The sequence below is a fragment of the Crocodylus porosus genome, unplaced genomic scaffold (assembly GCF_001723895.1).
Source record: "Crocodylus porosus isolate Cpor-Errol unplaced genomic scaffold, CroPor_comp1, whole genome shotgun sequence".
Lineage (NCBI taxonomy): Eukaryota > Metazoa > Chordata > Crocodylia > Crocodylidae > Crocodylus > Crocodylus porosus.
This window is the reverse complement of record NW_017728886.1, coordinates 11,783,610-11,807,940: the sequence shown is the minus strand read 5'-3', so window position 1 is coordinate 11,807,940 and position 24,331 is coordinate 11,783,610. Positions and strand designations below refer to the sequence as shown.

The 24,331-nt window shown below is 39.5% G+C and overlaps 1 protein-coding gene across 2 annotated transcripts in view; it reads left to right on the top strand.

The window, feature by feature from the left end:
• Positions 1-24,331, top strand: part of KMT2C (lysine methyltransferase 2C) — a 287,322-nt gene that overhangs the window by 146,609 nt on the left and 116,382 nt on the right. For both annotated transcript variants that reach the window (XM_019530420.1, XM_019530412.1), the window contains exons 8-13: positions 1,396-1,567; positions 3,315-3,429; positions 6,119-6,291; positions 7,167-7,327; positions 10,170-10,283; positions 17,284-18,035. In XM_019530420.1, coding sequence (XP_019385965.1) covers positions 1,396-1,567; positions 3,315-3,429; positions 6,119-6,291; positions 7,167-7,327; positions 10,170-10,283; positions 17,284-18,035 — 1,487 coding nt within the window. The remainder of the gene's footprint in view (positions 1-1,395; positions 1,568-3,314; positions 3,430-6,118; positions 6,292-7,166; positions 7,328-10,169; positions 10,284-17,283; positions 18,036-24,331) is intronic.

Below are 24,331 nucleotides of genomic sequence, written 5' to 3'. Positions count from 1 at the left end.
GGCACCAGGGACCGAGCAGGCCACCACAATGAGTACATCTTTCACGCGATGGCTGCCCAGATGGCAGGGCAGGGGCACACATGGCAGCAATGCAACACAAAAGCCAACTGTACAGTCATGGCCCACTGGCAGCTGGCCCAGAAGTGCCAGTGGCTCTGGTGTAGTGCCCGCACCAGAGCCCAGGAGGCTGTCCCATCCCCGTCCAGGTCTGGCAGGTGCACAGGCATGAGGCTGTAGGTCCAAGGAGCCAGATGCTGTCGCAGGTGGCAGCAGGTCACAGCCAGGCAGCAGCCCCTGCTGCCAGACTTCTGCAGTGGGTAGAGAGTGCAGGGGCTACTCTAGGTGAGGGCTGCAGTAGCAGTCCAGTTGGCACAGGGGGCTAGTGTCCCCATATATCAACTGGCCAGGCCTCAAACTCCTGATGGCAAGTAGTCCTGAGCTGCTTGCCAGAGCAGCTTTTATACTTGTGGGGCCAGTACAGGTGTTGGCCCCCACGTGTAGCTCCCCCTAGCTGAAGATCCAGGAGGAACTGGGTAGGGTCAATTTGTTGCAAGTGGCACAATTTGCCCCACACCAAAGTGCATGTTTGAGCACATGTGCTGAGGCACAAATCTCCAGCACAAATTTGTGTTTGCTGCTATATGAGCTGCCGCAAGCACACGTGCCTCCATGTGTGGACATGGCCAAAGCGTTTTTACTGGGATAATTAGATGGAGAATCTTGACATTCTACTAACTAGAATCATAGAATCAATGAGTGGGAAGGGACCTAGACAGATCATCTAGTCCGACCCCCTGCCATGGGCAGGAATGAGCACTGGGGGTGGGAAGGGTCATAAGACCCCAGCCAGGTGCCTATCCAGTCTCATGTACTAGATGTATACTACTGTATAGGATTAAATCACTAAAAACCATTTAAAAGTACTGAACTTGCTGTAGTGAAAAAAGTATAATGCCACTTTCATAAGACATCAAAAGACTGAAAAATACATAATGCTAAGACTGTTTTGGATCTTGTCTCTACAGAGTAGACTAGGCTTTAAGTGTCTTTTGATTGCAATGGGAAGAGAAAAGTGAATCTGTTTTGGTGAGATTTCTTTTTTGCAGACTGGAAATGTGTATACATTTTACTGTGTTAAGAGTAGTTAACAGATTTCAGAAAACATTTAAATATATGTTCATTAGGGAAATTAAGTTTCAGTTCCTTAAACTTTAGGATTTTTTCATAGCTTGCTGTAGTTCATTGACTGGCATATGATTCTTGAAAAGAACTTGATTGATCATTTAAAAATGTTTGGTGTGTGATCTCTGAAGGTACAGAAAAGTTGACTTTCTGTCTGTAGTTAGGAAAACATTTTTAATGAAATAATTGAAAAACCTTGTGTTTAAATTATAGCAAAGGAAGAAGCAAATTGTGCAGTGTGTGACAGCCCTGGAGACCTCTTGGATCAATTTTTTTGTACTACCTGTGGCCAGCATTACCATGGGATGTGCCTGGATATACAAGTAACACCTTTAAAAAGAGCAGGTTGGCAGTGTCCTGATTGCAAAGTGTGCCAGAATTGCAAGTAAGTGCGAAAGGGAGGTGATATTGTGTGTGCTGTTTTTTAAACAAATGCTATTAATAAACTATGTGCTTTAAACTGTGTTTTCCCCCTAAAAATAGGGGTTGCTTCTCCAACTACATTTGGTTACCATACATCATCAACCTAAATCACTGATGCAATCACAAAACTTCTGAGTTTTTATCAGAAGTAGAACCCATGTATGTGAGGCATCATACCACCAGCTGCCAAGCGTTCATTGCACAAGACAGTTTCTTCTATTTCACAATATTTTGCAGAGGGCGTAAACCAATGAGTCATCACTAAAACAAATTTGTGGCTTACTTAAGTAACTTCAACGTGATGACAAGTCAACAGTGGTCACTGATGAACCAGACAAGTATTTGAAACCTTATAAACCAGTTGTTGTCAGAGGTATCACCCGTGTTCACTTGGAGAACTAGGATATTCTTGTACCATTGTTCTCATAAGAGAACAAATAAAGCACTTAGTGAGAAATGAAAAAGGTTACTACTGAGTTTTTTATGGCTATAAAGAAGGGCAATCTGAGAATGAAGAATTACTTCATTGATGCCTATCATAGCCAGTACATGAGGTAAAGGGCACCACCAATGCTGTGTTTTTACTAAGATCTCCACTTTTTACCTGGTAGTCTTCAAATATCAACATTTCAAAGAGAGTTGTTGCCCCACCACAGGCAGGCTACAGAAGATGGCCACAACCAAAGGTTTATATTGGGGCATATTCTCAAAGAGCCCTACCAGAATTGCACAGCATAGTTGCAATGCTTGCTAACACCTCCTCTCCCCAACAGTTAATGGAATAGTTATTAAAGTCTGATATTTTTATACTTGGCATGTTATATTGTTGAGGATAAGGTGATGTATTTCTGCAAGATCAAAGGATAGTGCTTTGATAATGTGTTTCCCATTAATGAAGTAGTATATTTTTCTAATGTTTTGTATGATATTTAGTCAAGTTCCAATTAAATCACCTTTCCTCATGAAAACCAAGTCTTTGTGGTACCTTTGCTCACAGTCTCTGCTTATTAAATCTTAAAAAGTTCTTCCAGACCTTTTTTGAATTTTAAAAATTATTGGGCTAATTTTATGATGGTGTAAATTATCAATAAAGCTGGTGACGTTCTGATAATTTACATTATCCAGTGGTTCGTTGTAGGGATGATGCAAGGATCTTGAAACTGGAATCTTTTCTCTTAATGATTATTTGTATTTTCATGCATCCTTCCTGGCTTGGCACTGCATTTTTTTTTTTTTTTGAGGGGCCTGATAGCTAGCAACTTTTCTTTTTTGGGAAAAGACAATGGAGCCATTTGTTCTGTGGAGTAAATAATGTGACAAAGCCTTTTCAGATATCTAAGACAGAATGTTTCAAAAGTGAGGTGATTAACCCTCATGGAATGATCTTTAAGGCGTGTTTTGTTTAAAAATTTCAAACCTGTGGATTAGACTCCTAAATAGATATCCAGATACATTAATGAAGGCAGCCTGATTTCCAGAAATAACAATGTTGTGACGCTCAACTAGTTTGTAAATAAGGCAAACTTGTATTTAGTTTTTTAAAAAGTGGATTTAAGAGTCTTTGCCCATCTCTTTTTGCTGTTAGGTAAAGGGACATTTGTGTCTAACTATTTTCATTTGGGATTTAGAATGTTCTCTAGAGAGTGCTTTCAGTACGGCTTGCTTAAACTGATTTGTGTTTTAAGTATCACTGTTGGCATGTTTCTTAGACATTCTGGGGAAGACAACAAGATGCTTGTGTGTGATACGTGTGACAAAGGTTACCATACTTTCTGTCTACAACCAGTTATGGACTCAGTGCCAACAAATGGCTGGAAATGCAAAGTAAGTCCATTTTTTAAAGTTCTCCTTTTGTGTGTGTGTGTGCGCGCGCATGTGTGCATGCATGTGTGTATATATTTGCGTGTGTATGTATGGGTCCAGATGTTGGTACCCTTGTATTGAATATTACTTAACTGCATGTTTATTGCTGTGGAAGCCCATGTGATTTATTGGTGGAGTAAAGGGGGGTTCCCAACTAAGTATGATTTGTCACAGATATCAGACCCAGGTATGTGAAAATGGATTTTTTTTCCAACCCAGAAGTACAGATGAACATACAAATATATAGCTTTATTAGTCATGGATAATATTTCTGATATTGAATTATACAGAATGATACTTAGACTTTATTGCAGATACAGAGACTAACTAAAAGTATGCTGCTTGTTTTCTTAGAAGATGCATTTTGCTGGCACATCTGATCTAATCTTGTTTATTTAATTCCTTACGCCAGTATTACATGATATATTGTTTTTATTTGTCTTCTGGCTGGGGAGATTGTTTCCTGTGAGCCAGCCACCTCTGCTACTGGGAAGGTCTCTGCCAGCCAGTCAGGTTGCTAGATCCGTAAGGCTTTGTTTTTACTTCAGAATAAATACAATAGCCATGCAAAACCCAGCCTGTTCGATACATATGTTGTACATTTAAAATTGTACATCTATAGATAAGAAGTTCCCAATTTATCTAAAAATTGCATGGGAAATCTGTGTTTTAAATTTTTTTAACATGGTGCATGTGCTCAAAATGCCATATAAACATTATCAAAATATATGTGTAAAGCACTGCATATGTGTTAGCATCTAGTTTACATTTTGGAAAATGGAGACCTAGAGCTTAGAAGTTGTTGAAGACAGAGCTGAGATTAAAACTAGGGAGGGAGGCACTGATTTCCTATCATGCTTATTTTCTCTTTTCTCTGCTGCTAAGTAAGACACAGCTATACAGTAATCGTACAGGAAGCAACAGTCACTTTGTTACCTCATTATCAACCAGACGTGTTGACTTTGTAGTCCAAAACTGAAAAATGTAACATGTTCTTTGTCATAAAGTACAGTGAGAAGTTCAGTAGCTTCAGCTGCAAAAACAGCAGTCGTCTTCTCCCCACTGTTTCTGTGTTCTTAGTGGGAAGAGGCTATAAGAAAAAGATCATTTGGCAGCAGTTAGTAACAAAGAAATGAGTTTAGCAAAAACATTTGGATTAGAGTTTCTGGGGAATGTTTCAAGATAATGTCTCCCTCCTTCCTCTCCCTTCCCCCTGGAAAATGCCAATTTTTCAAAACCAGAACATTTTCTGGAAACAATATGATTTGGAAGAGGTTTCTCTGGCCCACGATGGAATCTTTGGAGGAAGGAAGAGCACCCAAAACAGCCGATAGTTAAAGTGGTTAAATGCTCACTTGAGATGTTGGAGACCTCTGTTCAGGTCCCTGCACTGCCAAATTCTCTGTTACTCTGGCCCAGTGAATATTTAATAAGCACTTGCTTTGTCTGATTTTGGTACAAGGCCTTGGACCTTAATCTTCCATATACCAAGTGAGTGTCCTAACCAGTGGGATGGAAGGACTCCATGTCTCTTTCACACCCTGTCATGAAAATGTTTTAAAGGTCTTAGTTTTGTACCATGGAGGCAACAGATCCCAATACTTTCCCCACCCTTCCTCCCTGTGGGAAGGAAGAAATTTGGATTCAAAGGATCCAAACAATGCCCTTTGGTTTAAGGTGGCTGTTATAGTTTTTAAGGTGAGAGGGATGATTGTCTTGTATAATTTAGACAGGAGATCTTCATCTAGTAATTTCTTCATGAAATGTCCTTACATAGCAATCCTGGAGGAATCCTGCCACCGGCTTGTGGTGTGGCTTCACTCTGCTCCAAGAAGAATACCATGGTCCATTGGTTGCAGTAGCTTATATAGCGTAGTTAAGCAGCTCACACTATGAGAGAAGAAGGGAAGATCCTTATGGAGGCGGATCCCTTTCACTTGTTCATGTCTGTCCTTATGCATCACTGTCCTGGGGGTTTGCAGTGAGATGAGGCCTACGGCTTGTAGTAGATAAAACCCTATATTGGTCCTTACATCCAGATACTTCTTTCTGGGGGGGACGTCAGTTCTGCTGCTCGAGGGCCTTCTTCCCCCATGAACATGGGGTCTAGGTTTACTCCATTATTGTTTGAGCAATAATTTAGGTATTATGAGCTTTGTAGTATATATTCTACAGAAAAAGAGCTGCAATACAGTAGTCATTTATGTGTTTAAAAGGTAACGAGTTCTTTTTTCTAAAGTCGGGTTTTTTTGGTGAGCTTTGGGAAATGAACGGTTCAGTCTCAATTCCTTTCACAAAACACAGGCATCGACATGACACAAGTATCCCTACAACTGGTGCTAATTGGCACTCTTGCTGGTATTCTCAACAAGAAGCCAACAGTTGAATGAAATTTCAGACTGAAGTATCTGCTCACTCGAGGGGTGTTGCTTCCAAATAAAGATACAAGGAAATGTTTCCTGCCAATGCCCACGCTTACCATACTCTGCAGGTGTAGAAGGCATCTAAATTCAGGGCTGTTATTAATCTTGTACTATTTACCAGCATTTACGCAGAATAAATGCCCATTCAGAGGGGAAAGTGTCAGTTACCAACAATCTGATCATGTTGTGAAGCATCATAATTAAAAACTAAATGCTTGTAATTTCAGAACTGCAGAGTATGTGCTGAGTGTGGCACAAGAACCAGTTGTCAGTGGCACCACAACTGTCTGGTATGTGACAGTTGTTACCAACAGCAAGACAACCTGCCTTGTCCTTTCTGTGAAAAATTGTGCCACCCAGACTTCCAGAAAGACATGTTGCACTGTCACATGTGCAAAAGGTAAGAAACCTAATTTCTTATGGTTAATTAAATCACTCAGTGTGTTCAGTGACCCATATAAAATTAGCATATTGAAATTGCTTCAGTTCAAAGTGGGCAAGGGTCATTCTAAAATACTGCCCGCAGTGGCAATAGGTAGGTGTCCTTTTTTTATAATCTTTAACAGACAAGTAAATAGGAGAGGGCAGGAAACTGTCCTCTCTCCTGCTAGAAAATTTCACCAAGAAACTTATCCTGCCGATCCTTCTCACTCTGAGTAAGCTGAAGACTACAGCGATCAAGGAATAACTTTTATGAATATTGGCTTTAAAGTCTTTCTAGTATTAAATTTGTCATGTTAATTAGTACTACACAAATGAAATTCTTTGTAATTGTCTCTGTGTGCAAAACTTACAAAGTAGTTATTCTCTTTTCAGATAGACCAGTGTTAGGTCTGAAATGAAAAAAATACAGGGGATCTATAGGAAAATATATGGAGGTGATATCAAATACTCTTATTGGTTAGCTGTGGAATATCATGATGTACAGCAGTATCACGGCTACAAAACTGGCTATAAATAAAGCTTAGGTCTTAGTATTTAAGTTTGTTCTGTGCTGGGTGTACTGGAAACTCATTTTTGTTTCTTTCTACCCCCCAGCGCAGTATTGCCTCAGAGTTGCAAAAAAAATCACGTTCTCTAGTTTTTACTTTTGGAATAAGCCAAAGTACAGAGTCTGTGTAGCCATAATTTTTACAACTGCACTCCTTAGTCATTTATTGAGTTTCCCCTGAGAATTGGATTATAGCACTGAAATTTCTATATTTAGACTGATTCATATTAGGACAACTGATAATTTATTAAAATCGCATAGTCACATTAAGTTAATCTCCCCAGGTGGATTCACATAGAATGCGACAAACCTCCAGGTAATGAATTAGATTCTCAGTTAAAAGATTACATGTGCCCTCTTTGTAAACAAGGAGAAGGGGATCAGACTCAGCCGTGTGATGTAATGGACACTTGTGAACTTGTTCCTGAATCTGGCAGTATGACAGGTAACATTTTTCTTTTAAAGTGCAAGAATATCAAATGGTCAATTATCATAAAGATGTGTAGAAGGGTGTCTCAACACGCAAACCCTCCTCCCCCACCTCCGTGTGTGCATAGTTTTTAAAGCTCCAAAACACAATGTATGACATACAAATATCTCCAATTCTAGCATTGTCTGCCACTCGCAAATCTGTTCCAAAGTCCTGTTTTCAACCCACCATCCCAGTCCTTCCCTTCCCTTCCCAACAGTAACCCCATCTGGGGGTTGTCTTCCTACTCTCACTCCTTGGCCCTTTGGCTCTGGTTCTCCAGTGTTGAGAAGTTAACAGGTGAGTCCTTCTGTTGATTCCCCCTGGCTCTCAGCCCTATCTGGCCTCCTAGCTCTTCAGCTTCAGTGAAGCTAACAGGCTTCTGTTCCTCTCCAGCCTTTTGGCTCTGTTTCTCATCACAGGCAAGTTAGCAAGCCAGCCCTTCTGCTGCCTTCCCTAGGTCCAGGCTGTCAGATCTGCGGATCTACTCCTCTGCTGCATCCCCAGGTCTTCAAGGAAGTCCCTCTAACACTCCCAACTCCCAGCTAGGTACTTCTTCTCAGAAACTCTGGTAGATATCTGGCTCTTCCAGTTTTCATCTCTCTATTTATTAGTCTTGGGCGCTATGGCCCTCGACTCGTTTAGGTCCAGCTGGGGAGCATCTGTTCCATCCCAGGGAAACTGGGCTTATGTTTCTTATAGGGACAACAACTCTGACAAGTATATTTAATTAAAATCATTAAAATAGCATGTAATAGTACATTTTTATCATTATAAAAGTCCAGCTGAGAACAAATGTGATTAACTCTACACATTAGGGGACAGTCTGCCTTGGAGATCTTACCATCTAAATAGACAAGTTAGAGAAAGATGGCAGGTGAAACACTGGAAGATAAATAAGATGTCATTTGTCCAAGGTAACAGCAGGATCAGAATAGAAATCAGGTCCCTGAGTCCTAGACCGTACTACCTAAATATTATTATTTTACTAATAAAATAGTAGTCAAGCATTGACTTTGTTTGGCAACTTCACAACACATTTTCTGATGAGTGGTGCTTACTCTCCTGGATGTCTTGTTTTCTAAGGAGAAAACTGTTTGAAGTCTAAGCTTGGAGAGAGAGGCTAGACATTTTATAAAATCAGCATGTTCCACCTCAGGAGGGCACGCGTGAAATCTTGCGCTGCTTGCCAGTGCTCTGCCAGCCCAATACTAATGCAGCTAGTCTAATATCCCAATATTGTGAGCTTCTATAGAAGAAGCAGGTAGCTTAGTTGCTAGGTGTTCAGATCTTGAACATCAAGCGCCCCTGGTTGAGGCCAGAAAAGTCCAGGAATACTCCCATGTGTACAGGCCAATTACATTACATAAACAAGTCACTATTTTGGATGCTGGCAGTATTGTAGGTATACATCCTTGGTGAATGGGAGGGAGATAATGAAAAATTGATCTTGAAGAAGGGCATTGACAGTAGGTAAATATAAATAAATGAACGGCAGAGGGTTAGGAATGAACATGTATAACAGGTTAGCATGACTAGCAGCTTAAATCTTGAAAGGTCACTTCTATCTTGAAAGGTTAGTGGAGGTTATTGAACTTTTCAAATAGCATATTCAGATCATTTAAGAAGTCTGAACTAACACATCAAACTAATCCTAAAAGTTTTCCAGCCTTGAAGGGAAAACACTTCTAGATAGATGGCAGCTTTTATTTGGATACTTCAAGTTGAAATTGTTTCTTTTGTTGTGACTTTTAGTTAGAAGAAACATGGAAGAATATATTCTTTTCCCCAAGGAAGAGTGGGGCTGTCATCTCAACTAGTAGGAGTAATCTGGACCCATTATACGAGTGTAGTTTTGTAGCATCTTACGCCCAAGAGATCACTTTTATACATTAAACCCATGTAAATGATTACTTCTTTGAGTTGAAGTTAAAATGTCACTTTAATGTTGGCAGAGTCTCTGAGAGGAAGTTTTAGGTGCTAAAAGTGGTATTTTTTTAATGTGTTTTGGCTTTTTGAACTTTAAAGAGGCTTTCCTGAATAAAAAGTGATATTCACTTTGCTTTCTTTACACTAAAGCCCTCTGAGGATTAGCTCTTCAGGAGCTGAAGTATAATGTGAACCTCACTTTTTCCCTATCCCCTACTTTGCTTAGTACATTTTAATGAATTTTGTTAGGTTTAACAGCGTCTGGGAGAGGGAGGGAGTGTACATCTAGTATTGCGCACCATTTTGTTGCCTTCAGTGCAAAAAACAGCTTATGAACTCTATGAGCAAGGCTTTTTCCATGCAACTTCCTTTAGATAAAAATGGGAACCTCATAGATAAAAGGCCTGTTTATTACTTGCAAAATTTATCCTTCGTTTTGGCTGGGTCTGGCAAGTAGGTCAATGTTCCAAATATTAATTTTAGTTAAAACCTTTTTTACTGTTCCAAGCCCACAATGCCACCTTATTTTGTATTTCAGGTCTTTATTCTAAAATACAAGGGGACACCTAAGGCCCCAGTACACTGAAAATATAAAGGGATCTAAAAGTGAGCGCAGATTCTATACAAGAATCACGCAAGCATGGACTGTTTGGTTCCTTTCAGTTGTCAAAGTGGTATAAAGCAGTTTTCATGTTAATGAGGATCAGGTGCTCAATCTTTAGCGTATATCCCCTAACCTTCTAGTTGTCCCGATTTGCTGCAACCCAGATTGCATATTTGAATACTACTTTGTTAAACCAAAAGGTCAAGCAATGATGCCAACTGCTGATGTCAACTTAATAGAATAAACAGCATGTCAAAATTGATAAATATTTTGCTTCTTCTTAAGCTTGTACAAATGAAATGGAAATTGAAGGTGGTGCAGAGGATGTGGCATTTCAAGAACAAGCAATTACTGACGATGGCCCTGGTCAGGAGTCAACCACTGCATGTGTCACACACGGTAAGAATGCAAGTTTCAAAGCCTGACAAAATAGCAGTATATGTACAGTGCACCTGTTCTTTCATTAAGGATTCGTGGAACTTCTTGTCACGCTATAAGATGAATTGTAGTGATGCCACCACCTGAATTCTTCATTAATAGTATTGACTTTGCTTTAAAGATTGGTTCAGTGAAGCCAAACTGGAAGTTATAAAATGTCTTGGGAACATCTGTCTCAAAAAATGTTATACTTTCAATTTATTTACTTAGGGGTATTTCAATTTATTTACTTAGGGGTATTTTTTTTTCCTGAAACCCAGAAATAATAGGAGTTATACAAATTTCTGCACTTGTGTTTTTGTGGAAAAGGTGAGGTAATATGTTACTTTTTGCCATATAGCTTCAGTCCCTAGATTTTCTATATGAGTCTAATGTTTGAACACCCCACAAAAAGCTTGTGGATTAACTTCTCTTGTGTGTTTTAAGGAACATATCCAAAGGCTGAGAACTCCCAGTATATTTGCTGCACAGGTTAAATTATACATTCACTTGTTCTAGCACGAAAATGTCTTCTATATTTCTTTTGGAAGTGACTTTTTTAAAATAGATGTTATAGTTTATAACAATAGGCCATGGCAAAACTACAAGCCATTTTTTTTCTCCTGTTTTGAATTAAGTTTTCTTTATTCCCCCTTTCCTCCTCCCCCCCGCCCTTGTTGCAACTGCCTTTCCATCTGTTCTCTTGGTGGGTGGACCGCCCTTCAGAAATTGCAATTGATGCTGTGTACTAAAATGAACTACTTTTTTTTTTTTAATATCAGACTGCAAAGGAGTGTACTTGTAAAGAGTTCTCATATCCCTTTTGAATCTCCATTTTTTTATCTTTCCTATCTTTGTTCCAATATCTTGTTTCATCTCTGGAAGAATCAACAACCAAAGAAATCATCGCATTTGCTTTGAAAACACAGAGAAGCAGGGGAAATTGTTGTAAAAAAAAAAAACCCAACAACCCTCCCCCCCCCCACACCTTTCATACTCTGAATATAATATCAGGCTGTCCAGGATCATTTTTTTTCTCACATTCTGCACTCCAAATAATGGCATATGTTGCTACACAAAACTAGAGAACTAACTAAATCTTGGATTTTGAGAAATTATACCACGTGTCTAACACAAGCATACAGTATCAAGTACTATGTATTTTACCCTTAAGTTCAAATGTTAGCTATCCACCTTTCTTTGGTTCTGCTTTTATACATTTTCAGTAGAACATTACAACTTCTGATCCTTCAGCATCTTATAGGAAAGCTGGACTTGCCAGTTGAAGAATGACATCACGTTTTTCAAAGTTTCCTATTAAATAAGGAAGAAGTTTCACTTAAAGGCATAACAAAACAGCCCAAAGCCAGAGAAGCTTCTAAACAGTAAGACTGTTGTCTTCAATATTAGATATTTGATTATCTTTCAGTTCAGAAATATTCAGTCTCAAATGTCAGGCTTGTAGTGTATGATATCTGGTTTAGAACTGTTGACCACTAGTAAGATATTTTCAGTGATTTGTCAGATCATTTGTCAGTCATGCCCTCCCCTGCCTGTCATTCTCAGAGTTGGGTGAATATTTACAGGGTGGCTATAGGATGGGGTCTTATTTTCCATAACCTGCCGTTAAGTTGTATGACTTCACCTTTTCTTTTTGGCTGTGATAGTTGGAGTCTCCAGGCTGTCCTCCTGCAATGATGAAAAGCTCCACATCCCTGTCAGAAGAATCATCTTCTGCCTTTCAAAAAAGGATCAGAAATATTAGTCAAAGTTTTTTGTCAAAGCATTTAACGTGATTGTCTCCGAACAATTGCTCAGCAGGTCCCATCTAACAGACTGGCTGGCTGGGTAACTTTAATTCCCTGTTTCTTTTTTTAAATACATTTTTCGTTTCTATTTTCCTTAGTGTGACCTTACATTGCTTCTGTTCTGCAAAGAATTCAGAGTAATTTTTTCAGGTTTTGTATTGTGTCATCATAACTCATTACAAGTATTGAGACGCTTTGATCATTCTCTATTTTTTTTATAACTCTTGCTTGCCTAAAACAGTGGATGGCATGTCATTAGTGTTGATGTTGTACGTATATTTCAGCACCAGTTATTTTAGAACAAAAAGCTAGCAGAGTTGTCCTGCTACAGTGTGTGAAAATCATCATCTTCTCGCATCTTGCCACCACAGTTAATGATTTTTCTCATTATTGGGCATATAACATGGCCCAGTCTGTAGTCCTGGCATTGTGCTTCCTGATCATGGCTTCTCCAGCAGCTAGCAGATTAACACAGATGTTCCGTGATCTGTGTTTTACTACAGCTGTTTGCACCTGAGTAAACTCACTTTTACTCGTTGCCTTTGCATGAGTGTATGATGGAGTAGAAGTTATTTGATTACATGATACACATAAGAGCTTCAGTGACAAAAAGGTTTTGTCACATGCACACATATTGTACATACATCATGGGAATTGTTGGATGAGACTTCTGAACAGTCAGTACTTTCAGAAGTACAAGTCAAAAATAATGTACTTTTAAGGAGACCTTACAGAAATGACTTTCAAAAATGAACTTTTAAAATATTATATGTAGGATCCTGAAACAAATGTCAGATTATATAGGTGACAAGTTGGTAATGTAAAGTCATTGCTAGGAACCTAGGAAGCACAACAGGAATACACAAGAATTGAATGTTGCCACCTCATGGTTTCAAAGGTTAAATATTGATCAGCTTGTTCATCTAACAACACTGTTAGGTAGCCTATTAAAACAGCAAGCAGCAAGTGATTGTTAAATACTGACAGGACAGCTTCATGCATAGAAAGACTCATAGGTTTATGAGAAGGGAAGGAATTCTTAAGCTTTTTTAAAGAAAAACCTGACAAATCATGGTTGTTTCTATTTTAAATAAAATTGCCAGTGGAAAGTGAATTAAATGAAGCACTTTGGTACTTGGGACTAAATGCCCATAATGTAAAAGTTGGGAAGATTTTTCTTAATGAAGACATGGTAGTATGAACACAAAAATTAGTCTTCTGAAGTGGAGAGAAACAATCAAACTATGATAAAAACTGGTTGAGAAGTCAAATGAGCTTCTGAAGATGTCTTTTGGTATTAGTACCATGCAATAGCTTCACAGATTTTCTAGAAGATTAAGTAATCAAATTTGATGGTGATACCAATTTAAGAAGAATTGCAAACATAATAGAAGATAAAGTGAAACTGCAATAAGACCTTGAGAATTTAGAAAATTGGGAAAATTCCAGTGGGATGATATTCAACTTACTCAGAGATAATACCAATCAAAAATGCCACATGGGAGCAAGCTGGTTGTAAGGCAAGGAATCCCTCTGGTGTAATGCATAACAAACATGAGCATTTAATGGGATGCTATTGCAAAAACAAAGAAGTGGATGTAATTCTGTTCTGTCTTTACAAATGGGGGCTTACGTTGCTCAGAAATGTATGGCTTAGGCCCGTACGTCTACCCATCGCAGTTGATTCAGGTCCATACATCTACACTGCTTTCCTCTTGCACACTGTAACTTGTTGTCATGATCCTGAAAGACAAAAAGATGAAAAGCTTTGATCTGCATGTTTGGGCGAGTGTTTTGTCCAGCTAGACAGTTTATGCCAACTGAGGATTTTCCCTTAGTGTTTTGTTTGTTTTTTGTCTCCTCTCCAGTAGTACTATGGAGAATATTTCAAGGGTGTAAATTTGTTCAGGATACTACCTAGAAGGAGAACTTGTCTTTCTAATGAGTTACCCAGTTACATTTGTTGAAAATTTAAATTGTGATCAGACATTTATTTTAAAATATACAGCAGTCTGACTACACAGAACCAATTAAAGCAGGGATGTCAAAACTCACCCACGACTCCTGGGTGGGGTTTGATCAAAATCAAGTGTCTCTTTGGGAGCTGTGTCTGGATCTGGTGGTGTCAGGGCAAGTGGCAGCTGGGAGCCTGAGGGTTAATGCAGCTGTTGCTCACACTCCCACCGTTGATGCACATCTTGAACAGGGCTTCATATCCCACATATTGGTAGTGGACCCTGCCCTTGAATTCCTGACCTCTCTAGGAGCCCTGTTGTCCAGATGGTACAGCTCCATGGGCCAAATCTGGCTCCTAGACCGCATGTTTAACACCCCTGGATTAAATGAATTGAAGTGATTTAGATTTCATTGGATGTTTGTTTATACTCTGAGGTTCTTGTAAATTGTTAATCACATTGAACATTGGGCAGGGATAACATCTTGGAGATTAACTGGTTGAAAGAGTTGTGAGCTTTTGGGCCAGGTACAGACATTACACTTTTTACCAGTATAAGTGATCAGAACAGAACAGAAGTGTGGTGCACAAAACCAGTCTACACTCCTAATGGAATAGAAGCATGGTGCTCACAGACTGTTTTAAAAATGGCATAACCCAGTCTAAGATTTGCAGCACCCCGAACCACCACCAAATGGCAAATGTGTGTTCTGTTCACTACCAATATAAACTATGCCACTTACAGAAAACTGTGCAACTTAGACTGATTTTGCTTTGGACCTTTTCAATGTCTGTACCTAGTCCAGTAGACCTAGTCCAGTAGGCTAGCTTGTCCGATGCTATGCTGTCCTATGTGTGTGACCTTTCACAAGTCTTGTAGCATCTCATGTCCATGAGATCACTTTTATACATTAAACCCAGATTTAAAACCTATCTAAATGATCATTCCTTTGAACTGAAGTTAACAGTATCACTTTATTGTTGGCAGAGTCTCTGAGAGGAAGTTTTAGGTGCTAAAAGTAGTATTCGTTGCTTGTGAAAGTTCATGCCTCTAAACTAGTTTGTCTCTAAATTGCCTTCTGCCTCACTTCAGGATAACATGGCTGTCTCTACACTGAATACTAAAATTGAAAAATTTGTACTGTTTTTAACATACCTTGTTACAATACGTACATGGCTCAAAGGGAACGCACATTGCTGTTAGCGTCCATTATGAACTTTTTCCCTGTCCTCATGCTTTTGAGGAAGACGGCCTTCCTGTACTGTTGTCTGCTCTTTTTTCCTCTCCAGCCATGCTGAAGCAAAAGGAAAAGTGTAAATATGCTATGAAATAGTCATTAACTTTTTTTTCCTTCAATTCTATCATAATTACCAAAGTATTTATGATAAAATCTATGTTTTACTGTGTATTTTGAGTTGTATGGAAAAGAAGTCTTTGGAGATGCTCTGAAATATGGTATTAACATCTTTGTTGTAAATGTGAAAGTGCTTACAGTATTAGAAACACTGTATGGCATGCGCTTGGTGACAGCTGTCATTCTAGGCACCCCAGCTCTGGGGAAAGGCCTTCTATGCCCTTAGGTGTCCTGCAGCCGGTGGGATCTTGCTGTATCCCTCAGATCTGCCACTTGGCTAGAATTTTACCCCTTCCCAGCTACTCTCTACTGTCCCAAGAGGAAGCTAAGCTCCTAAAAAAAACAGGAAGGAGGAGAGGTTCGTCATGAAGCTGTGGAGTCTGCTGGAATAGACAAAGCCCCCTTCTAACCCCTTAGGCTAGGGGAGAGCGCATTGAAAATCAACTAGGCAGGAAGTGGATACGAATTACAAAAAAAGGGAGCTTCTCCCAAAAGGGTAGATGCACACCTTTATAAACAACGTAAAAAAGATACAGATTGCAAGCTTCTGTGAGTCCAAGTTCACTTCATCAGATGCTGTGAAAGGCTGTGAAGAATGTAAAGTATAAGAAGAAAAGAGAATACAAAATACCTAACTTCACCTGTAAAAAAAAAAAAAAAATAAAAAAAATCACACTTTCACTTTTCTCTGAAATTTTTGTACTTGACATTCTTAATAAAAATACTTAATGTTAACATAACTAGAAAAGAATTTGGGGAGAAATCTCCCCCTCCCCCCTGCCTTTTCCTTATACATATTTATCCTGACTGAGTAATCAGCCAGGGCCTGAAACAAAGCCTATGGAAATGGAAAGTCCATTCTGTAACTTCAGTGATTTTTGGATCAGGCTTGGTCAGTGTCCGTTATTGTTAGTGTGGGTCTTTCCCCCCAACAAAGAGACCAGAACAAGGAGATGCAAAATCAAAACTGTACCTGGAGGCAGGGAGACTTGGTGGCAGGCTTGTAGAACCTGAATCTGTTCTGAATTTGTTTTTTTTGAGAACATCTTTGACCTAACTAACTAGATAACCAGCAGTAATGAGATGAAATTACCAAGTATTTCATAGTAAAGATGCAATAAGTGTCTACCTTTTTGTAAAAAAAAAAAAAAAAAAAAAAGTGTTCCTTGTTCTCCTTGATATTATTTTAGTGATAAATTAGCAGTGATAGTAAGAATCTAGTGTATTTCAGTCGTAATGTTCCCATAATTATATGCTGCAGCATTGCAGAACTAGCTGTCTTTGCATCATCCTGTTTTTTAATTATTTAAGGTTTTTTGCATGGGTAGTCTGTTTTAAGCCTTTTCATCCAGAAAGCACATTGCTCTAGAATCTCAAGATTTGGGCCTACCCTGGGTGACAGTGAGTTCCACTGTCAAAGCCTTGTGCTAAGGCCTTCGCAACACTAGAAAGGATTTGCTAGTATAGTAATACTGGGAAACCCAATCAATAAAAGTCCTGATATATACTGATCAACAAGTTTATTTGCAGTCTAACCTCAACTCCATTTCCTGAACAAAACAAGCCATACAAGCAAAAGGATTTTTCTCTCAGTGTATCTGTGTACACTAGGCCACTTGCTGGTGTAGCTTTGTCAGGTATGGGTGGCGGTTTTTTTTTTTCCATACTCATAACTGTGCTGGTTAAAGTTTAAGTGTATGTGTGGCTTGAGAATTGCCTGCCTGTGACCATTTAACAGCTTAGGTAGCTGTTCTTTGGGAGACAAATGTTGTAATGTTCAAATGCCTTCCACTTCTTTTAAATATTGAAAATGGCTTCATGCCTGATGTTTTCGTATGAATCTCTAATGTTATTTTCTTCTTTAGTTATAGACATATCACCGGATGAAAAGACTGTTGAACTGGAAACAGGAGTTCCTGATCAGGTTGATGCAGCTGAAATGGAAACATCTCCTAAAAGGACACCGACACCAGCACCTGACAACAGTCAAAGTGAGCAAATGATGGAAGTGACAGAGAGTGCTCAAGCTGTAACGCAGCAGGAGTCAGACACTCAAGTAGAAGAGAAACAACTATTACAGCAAGATGCTGAGATGTCAGGAATATCCACAGAGGAATCTCAGCCTCCACCTTCAGCACCCGAGGCCATAACTACAGCACCAGAAACCTTAGAGCCTGTGAAAAAGGAGGAAACTGCCTTTAAGGTGGTAGAACAATTGGAGACGGTAAGAGTGCAAGACGATGTAGAAAAGGGAGAAACCCATGAAAGCTCTGAAACGCCAGCTGTTCACTTGGAAGTGAAAACTGCTCCTGCAAATGAAAATTGTGCAAAAAATAGTTCACCACTAGCAGGCAAACCCATTAAATCACCAGCTGAGACATGCTCCTCATTTTCATCATCAATTGATATAAGCAAGACAAGCGTGTCTTCCTCTCCAGCAGTGTCATTAGACTTGCATACTGTACACGATGTGATGCACAGTCAGACTCCAGCACTGATTTCATCTGCTGGATGTGCACTCCCAGCACCTTACATATCTGTCACTCCGAAAATTGGCATGGGGAAGCCAGCTATTACCAAAAGAAAGTTTTCTCCTGGGAGACCCAGATCAAGACAGGTAAGCATGTTATTTTATTGAAGCAGATAAGCCAGGCATGTTGACTTTGAGTAAACTGCATTTTGGGTAGCATTAATACATATGTGGTTATATTAAAAATAAATGGATTTGTTTTGGAGAACATCCTGTGTACATATCTTGCATTATAAATTGTTTATACAGTTTAGTTTTAAACATCTGCAATTTTAAAAACATTTGCTTTGAGAGAGAGGGTAACTTCAGGTTGAATAACTGAAACTCAGATGTGGCAGAATTCTTTAATGGGTGGTATTGGGACATTGTTTGAGCATTGGGCTAAACTAGAAACCTTATCTGAACTTCATATAAAATATTAAAGGCACAGAAGTGTAAACATCCCTGACATTGAACAGAGATTTCAGATTATGGCAAATGGGTTAATGGTTTTTCACTTTCGCAGATATCTGCTAGGAATGATCTGGCATGACTTGTTTTGACTTTAGATTTATTTGATCTCAGAAGATCTAGTTCATAGCCTGTTGCATCACCTGTCTTCCAAATGAGTGGTTTGAAAACCAGTCATTTACACATCTTTTAATTTAGCCATTGCAAAACTTGATTTGTTAAACTTGTACTTCATTACTCTTTAGTATAGCAAACTTGTCCATAATATTTTATTTAATACTTATTTAGTAATGGAAAGAATTCTAAAAAATAAAAGCATACAAGCTGCTGCTTTGTTATTCAAAAGCTCAGTGTAAACCTATTTTTAAGGTTTAAGGGGTGAGAAGCAGTGTTCTCCCAGGATCTGAAATCCTAGATTTATCTACTGTTCTACAATAAAGGCAACAAACTGCATATAAGATAATTCAACCCACTGGGACTTGGCAGTTTCCTCAATTATTTTTCTTGTATGCAAGAATGTTGTGAAACTCGCTAAACAGATACAGTAATTCAAAAAAAAATACCATTAAACTACTGGGAAAACATTGCATGCTTACTCCTGCTCTTTTGTTTTGTAGTATTTAAGAAGACAGTATTCCCCGCTTTATAACTTTCTAAGTATTGCTAGTACTTTAATGTCTTTAAATTACTTGTATGTTTCTGTTTTTTTCTTAGTTCCTTTATGCAATTTAAAAAAAATTCTAGTGTCACTTTGAACTTTGACTTTTTCTGAAGTAACTTCTTTGCTTTGTGATCCAGTAAATGTAATGTTGATTACTAACACTGCTGGCCCCATAATTCACAGCAGCAGAGCTGTGCCACAGCTCTGGTCATAAAGTTGCTTCGTATCAGCTGCTGCAGAGCCCACAAAGGGGATCATTAAGGACAGACCCACATTGATAAATGGCTTGTGGAAACATATGAACTAATTTTTTTCTGAATGTTAGTATAATCGCATAAAACTGTTCCTATTTCTTAAGACTTACAGTGCATTTATTATGAAAACAAATAAGTGTGCAACTTTAAAAAGCAACAAAAAGCCCTGGATGTTATGTTTCCTACTGTAGACTCCTCTTTATAAATAATCAGGTCAAGTTATGATGGCCGTTGAGTCTAATGCAAGCAGACTTGAGCTCTAACGTTGTATTAACATTTGCTTGTACATCCAGGGTAAGAGTCTGTTTCACCTATTTAGCAGCTAAATGCAATTCTATTCTATCCTGCCCAGTTCCTTTAAAAACCATTAATGCAAAAAAGGTAAGTAGGTCTTCCTCCTCCTCTTCCTCCTCACAGCCTTTAGTGTTGTAATCTAAAAGCTAAGTTAGATAAAAAGATTATTTTTTCTGGGGCTAATGAATAGTGCAGTAGGATTACATTAGATTTACAGTAGATTTCAATTTCTACAGTATTTTTAAAACAGGAAGAAGAAAAGCCCATATATCTTTTGGAATATGTGTTTTGAGGTCCTTCATGATATCAAAATGTACTAATGCTCTGAGGTGTAGTGATGTAGGATCAGAAAATCTAGCACATAATTGATGATTTAATGTCTAGCAATTGAAGTAACGCAGGTGTTCTTGCTTTTGTGTCAGATACCAGGATTTGCTGGGCAAACATTTCCCATAATTTCCACTGAATTGTCAAGAAAAATGGATCAGTTGCATACTATGATTCTTTTGCTCAGTTGGGATTTCTTTTGCTCATTTTCCCCCCCAATTTTTTAACAGGGACAGGAACTAATGCACTAATCTAAAGTTAATTTAAATTAATGAAAAGACTCCCACTGATGTCTGTTCCAAAATACATACTAACTTGAAACTTGCTTGCTTCCAATTGTAATTTCATTGTAAGAAAAATGCATGCAAACTTTTGGGTCCCAATTTTCAGGTTCTCAATTATTTTTCTTTTGTTTTTCAGCCCTTACTCAGGCAAACTTTTAATGAAGTTGGGGAAAATTTGCCTCAGTAAAGACTGAATAGAAAATAAATAAGAATCTCTGGATACTTGATTAAAATCTTCATTAAAAGTAAACATAACTGTCCTCTGCCTTTATTCTGTAGGTTTTGTGTACATGTAGGTTATCTCATTTTTGTACTCTTCCTTGATTCTTATTTTTGTTATATTATTTACTTGAATGTTACACTTGAATGTGTGATTTTTGGGCTCAGCAGAAGAGATACCTATCTTTCGAGCAAAGGGAATTGCTGTCTGTGGTTAATGTTTTCTAAAGATAGTTTCATCATTAGAACCATACTTCCTATGAGACTAGCAATTCTGTGTTTATCATCCTGTGATTATTGCAAGCCATTGTCTACTACAGTATGTAGCTGTATGTACATGTATATGCATACCCTTGAGACAGTGCAGTAACCATCCCCAGTGAGTATTCTGAATTTTACAACATCGGCTTCCTAGTCTCGTCCTTTGGCTGAGGGACTGAGATCTTGGGAATGAGGGTCTGTAGAGGATACTAGCTTTTAGAAAAGTCCAATTACAGGTAAGCAGTTTCCCTTTTGAGCAGTGTATAAACAAACAGACAATCCCCATTGGGTAAGTAGTGTATTTAAAAATTTTCAGTATGTGGATTCCTCCTAGAAAATGCCTTGAATCCACTAACCAGCAAGAGTCAACATTATTAGAGAAATTTTATACTTGTGGCAAATCAGTCACTGTAGATCACAATAGTAATCTCTGAAGAAATGTCTAGGAATGAACACACACAGACACGCATACACACTTTGTTTCTGCTTGTGTTTTTATTATCTTTGCTCTTTTAAAATTGGAGTATAAATATAGTGATCTCTTATGTTCATCCCAGTTCAGAAGGCAGAAGCCAGCGTTTCTCATTTCTAACAAACAAGACCTTCTCTCTGTTCTACTTTCTGTACAAACAACCTATTCAGCCTCTTTTTGGAAATTGGTTCACATACTACAGAGAGGCTGGAGTGATGCCATAAAGTCATAATCCCCATTTCGATACATTCCCATGCCTAACCTGAGGAAAACTATATATAATTTCATGTGTTGCTTTCTGCCAGAGGATAAATTATTTTGGGAAAAAAAGCTGGAAGGTAATATATATATTATCTAGTATTATAGTAATATATATAATATAGTATTAATATATAGTAAATTTTCAAATTCATTTCTAGAGAAATATATATAGATATATAGTTCTCAGCAGATATTGCACCTCTGCAGAGGGTTGGGCCGGATGATACTTGAGCTCCTTTGCAACCCTAATATCCACAGACCCGTTACTGTGGGTTTTGCAGGGTGTCATAAAGCTCAAGCTTGTGGTTTGGGCTACAACCAGACTTGTCTGTCACAGGCAGCGAGGGGAAGCCCTGTCTCCTGAAGTTCCTTCAAGTTGCCTTTTCCCCTGCCTGCCTGCCTGGGCACACCTCTGTTGCAAAGGCTTTTCTGAGGGACTTTCCAAGCTTTGTATCACAGTTCTTGGACTAATGACTTGCCTATCTGATCCCCAGAAATGCATCATGGCTGCATGTGCCTCTTCAGAAGATTGCCCTTCCTGCCTCCACTTCCTTTGAGGAATGAGCAGTAGCTGCAGGCTTCGGGGGGGGTGGGGGAGCTAAGACGAGAAAGCCAAAAGGAAAAGACTGAGTGCAGTTTCCCCTCACAACCCAGCTGGGGCAGGAAAAGAGCAAGACCCAAGTGGAGTGGTCACATCTGCTCGGCTAGATGCAGGCCGTGCCAGGCAACATCATTTTGCCTTTTCTGTCTACAGCAGGAAAGAGGGCAAGAACAGGCTCTTAGGCAGCGAGCCCTCCCCTCCCAATATCCCAGAAGAGTACCAGATGAAGTATGACACTTGAGTCCCTATCCTCCACATAAATAGTCATCCCTTGTAACTGCAGAGCTCAAACATTTCTTCTTCTTCCTCTGATTTATTTTAGATCTCTGATTTAGTTAGTCTGTCAAGGTGCAAATCTACCCTGCCTTATGCCTAACTTCAGACGAATGCAGCTAACTACCTCCCCCTCCTCTTCTTCTGTGGTCTCGCTCCTCTTTTGGTCCCTGTGCATTGCAGAGTCGCAGCACTGAATGGCGCTCAAACACTGCCGATCCCAAAGAGCGTGCAGTAAGGAGTCTCTTTCTGTTTTATGTTTCTGTAGTTTTCAGCTCCTAGTTTCCTTGGCGTGCAACATCAGATTAATCCAGAAAAGGCTGCACCATAGACACATGCTGATTCTTCTGGGCAAGCTTATACCATCCCTTCCCTGCCCAAAATGAATTAGTCCTCCTTGGAACAAGAATATCAGGAGCCCAAATAAGAGTCAGGGACTCCAGGAGTAGATTATAGTTTAAAAAATAAATTGCCACCCACCAGATGGACTGTCAGGGCAAGAGTGGACACTCTGCTTAGGAGGTCTGCAGCTGTTTGAGACTAGTTTTAGCTATGCTAGGAAGGTAAAATATGGATTTCTTTCCAAATCCAAAAGATAGGGAGGTTTTAGGCAGCCCTCCTACCTGCCACTGTGGTTGACCATACCCTCATATCCAAGTGATGGTTCCCAGCTTCTAATGCAGGTTGTTATCCCTCACCAACACTTTCCCCTGATTCCAGCAAGTGGCACAAGGCAATGAGAGGGACAGCACCCAGATGTGGAACAACTAGCAAAAGTAAGAAGCCTCTGAGGCTTTCATTTCTTACTTTCAAGTGTAGCCTCCATTTTCTAAAGCACCAGTCAAATTCAAATCTTATATACCTGCTGAAGCCATGGTTTTCAGGGGCTTTTCAAGCAAACAAATAACTGTGTTCTGACACCCCAAGTACTTTCACAAGCAGTGCTAATGTTGGGTAGGCAAGTATGGTGGTACTTAATCTGACTATTACCTGCTAAAAGAAAAATTATTCCATCAGGGAAAAATGCAAAATTTAAAATCTGCAGATGCCCCAACACAATGGAAGCATTTTTTCAAGCTGCTGCCAAAATAGTATCTAGTTCTCTTGTGAGTCAGCACCCTGCACAGCTGATTTTTGCCGATTGCCAACCACGGCTGATTGCAATCTTCTTTTTAATTTAAACTTTAACAGAAACAAGCTCTGTTGTAAAAGAGCTGCATGCTCTGAAAGCAGCAACGCCCAACTGCCAGAGGAAGTTGAGGGAGGCAAGGTGTGTGTGTAGAGGGGTGCATACATTGTGTTCCCCCTCCTTTGCATAGCTGTCTTAGTGGCAGCTGCAATAATTTCTACTTCCCCTGGTTGTGGGGTGGGGCTAAGGAAGATGGGGGAAAGAGAGGAACAGCTGCAAGTACAGATATGGGACCTTGGGATCAAGTTTTGAGAAACCAATTCCCAGCTATCTGAGGAAGCTTGCTGGAAAACTGAGGCTATTCAGAGTCAGCAGAAAACTCAACAATAGCCTGACTGCTGCTGGACATTTTAGAAGGTAATACTGACCACATGGTAATCTGAAGCAATCCATGTAGTTCAACAAAAGTAAATGCATAGAAAAAATGCAGGTTCAGTAGTAGGGCTGTGCAAAGCTTTGGTAGCCAATTTGATTCAGAGGAGATTTGGCCTGATTCAGGGACCAAATCTCCGAATCTGAATTGAATTGGGAGACCAATTAAAAGGTCCAAATCAATTCAAAGTGTCCAAATCGATTCGGAAAAAGATTCAGAAAAGATTTGGCCATAGACTAAACAGGCAGCTGACACAGCTGCCTCCAGCTGGTAGGTCTGTTGGGGTTGGGGGGAGGGAAGGGGTGTAGGGGAGGGAGGGATTGGGGCTGGGACAAGCTGCTCAGCTGGAGCAAGGGGGATGTGGGTGCAGCAGCACTAGGAGGCAGGGCTCTGCCCTGCTGCAACTTTCCCGGTGGGGGGGAGGGATGTGGGCATGGCTCACTCCAGGCTGCAGTGCCTGCATC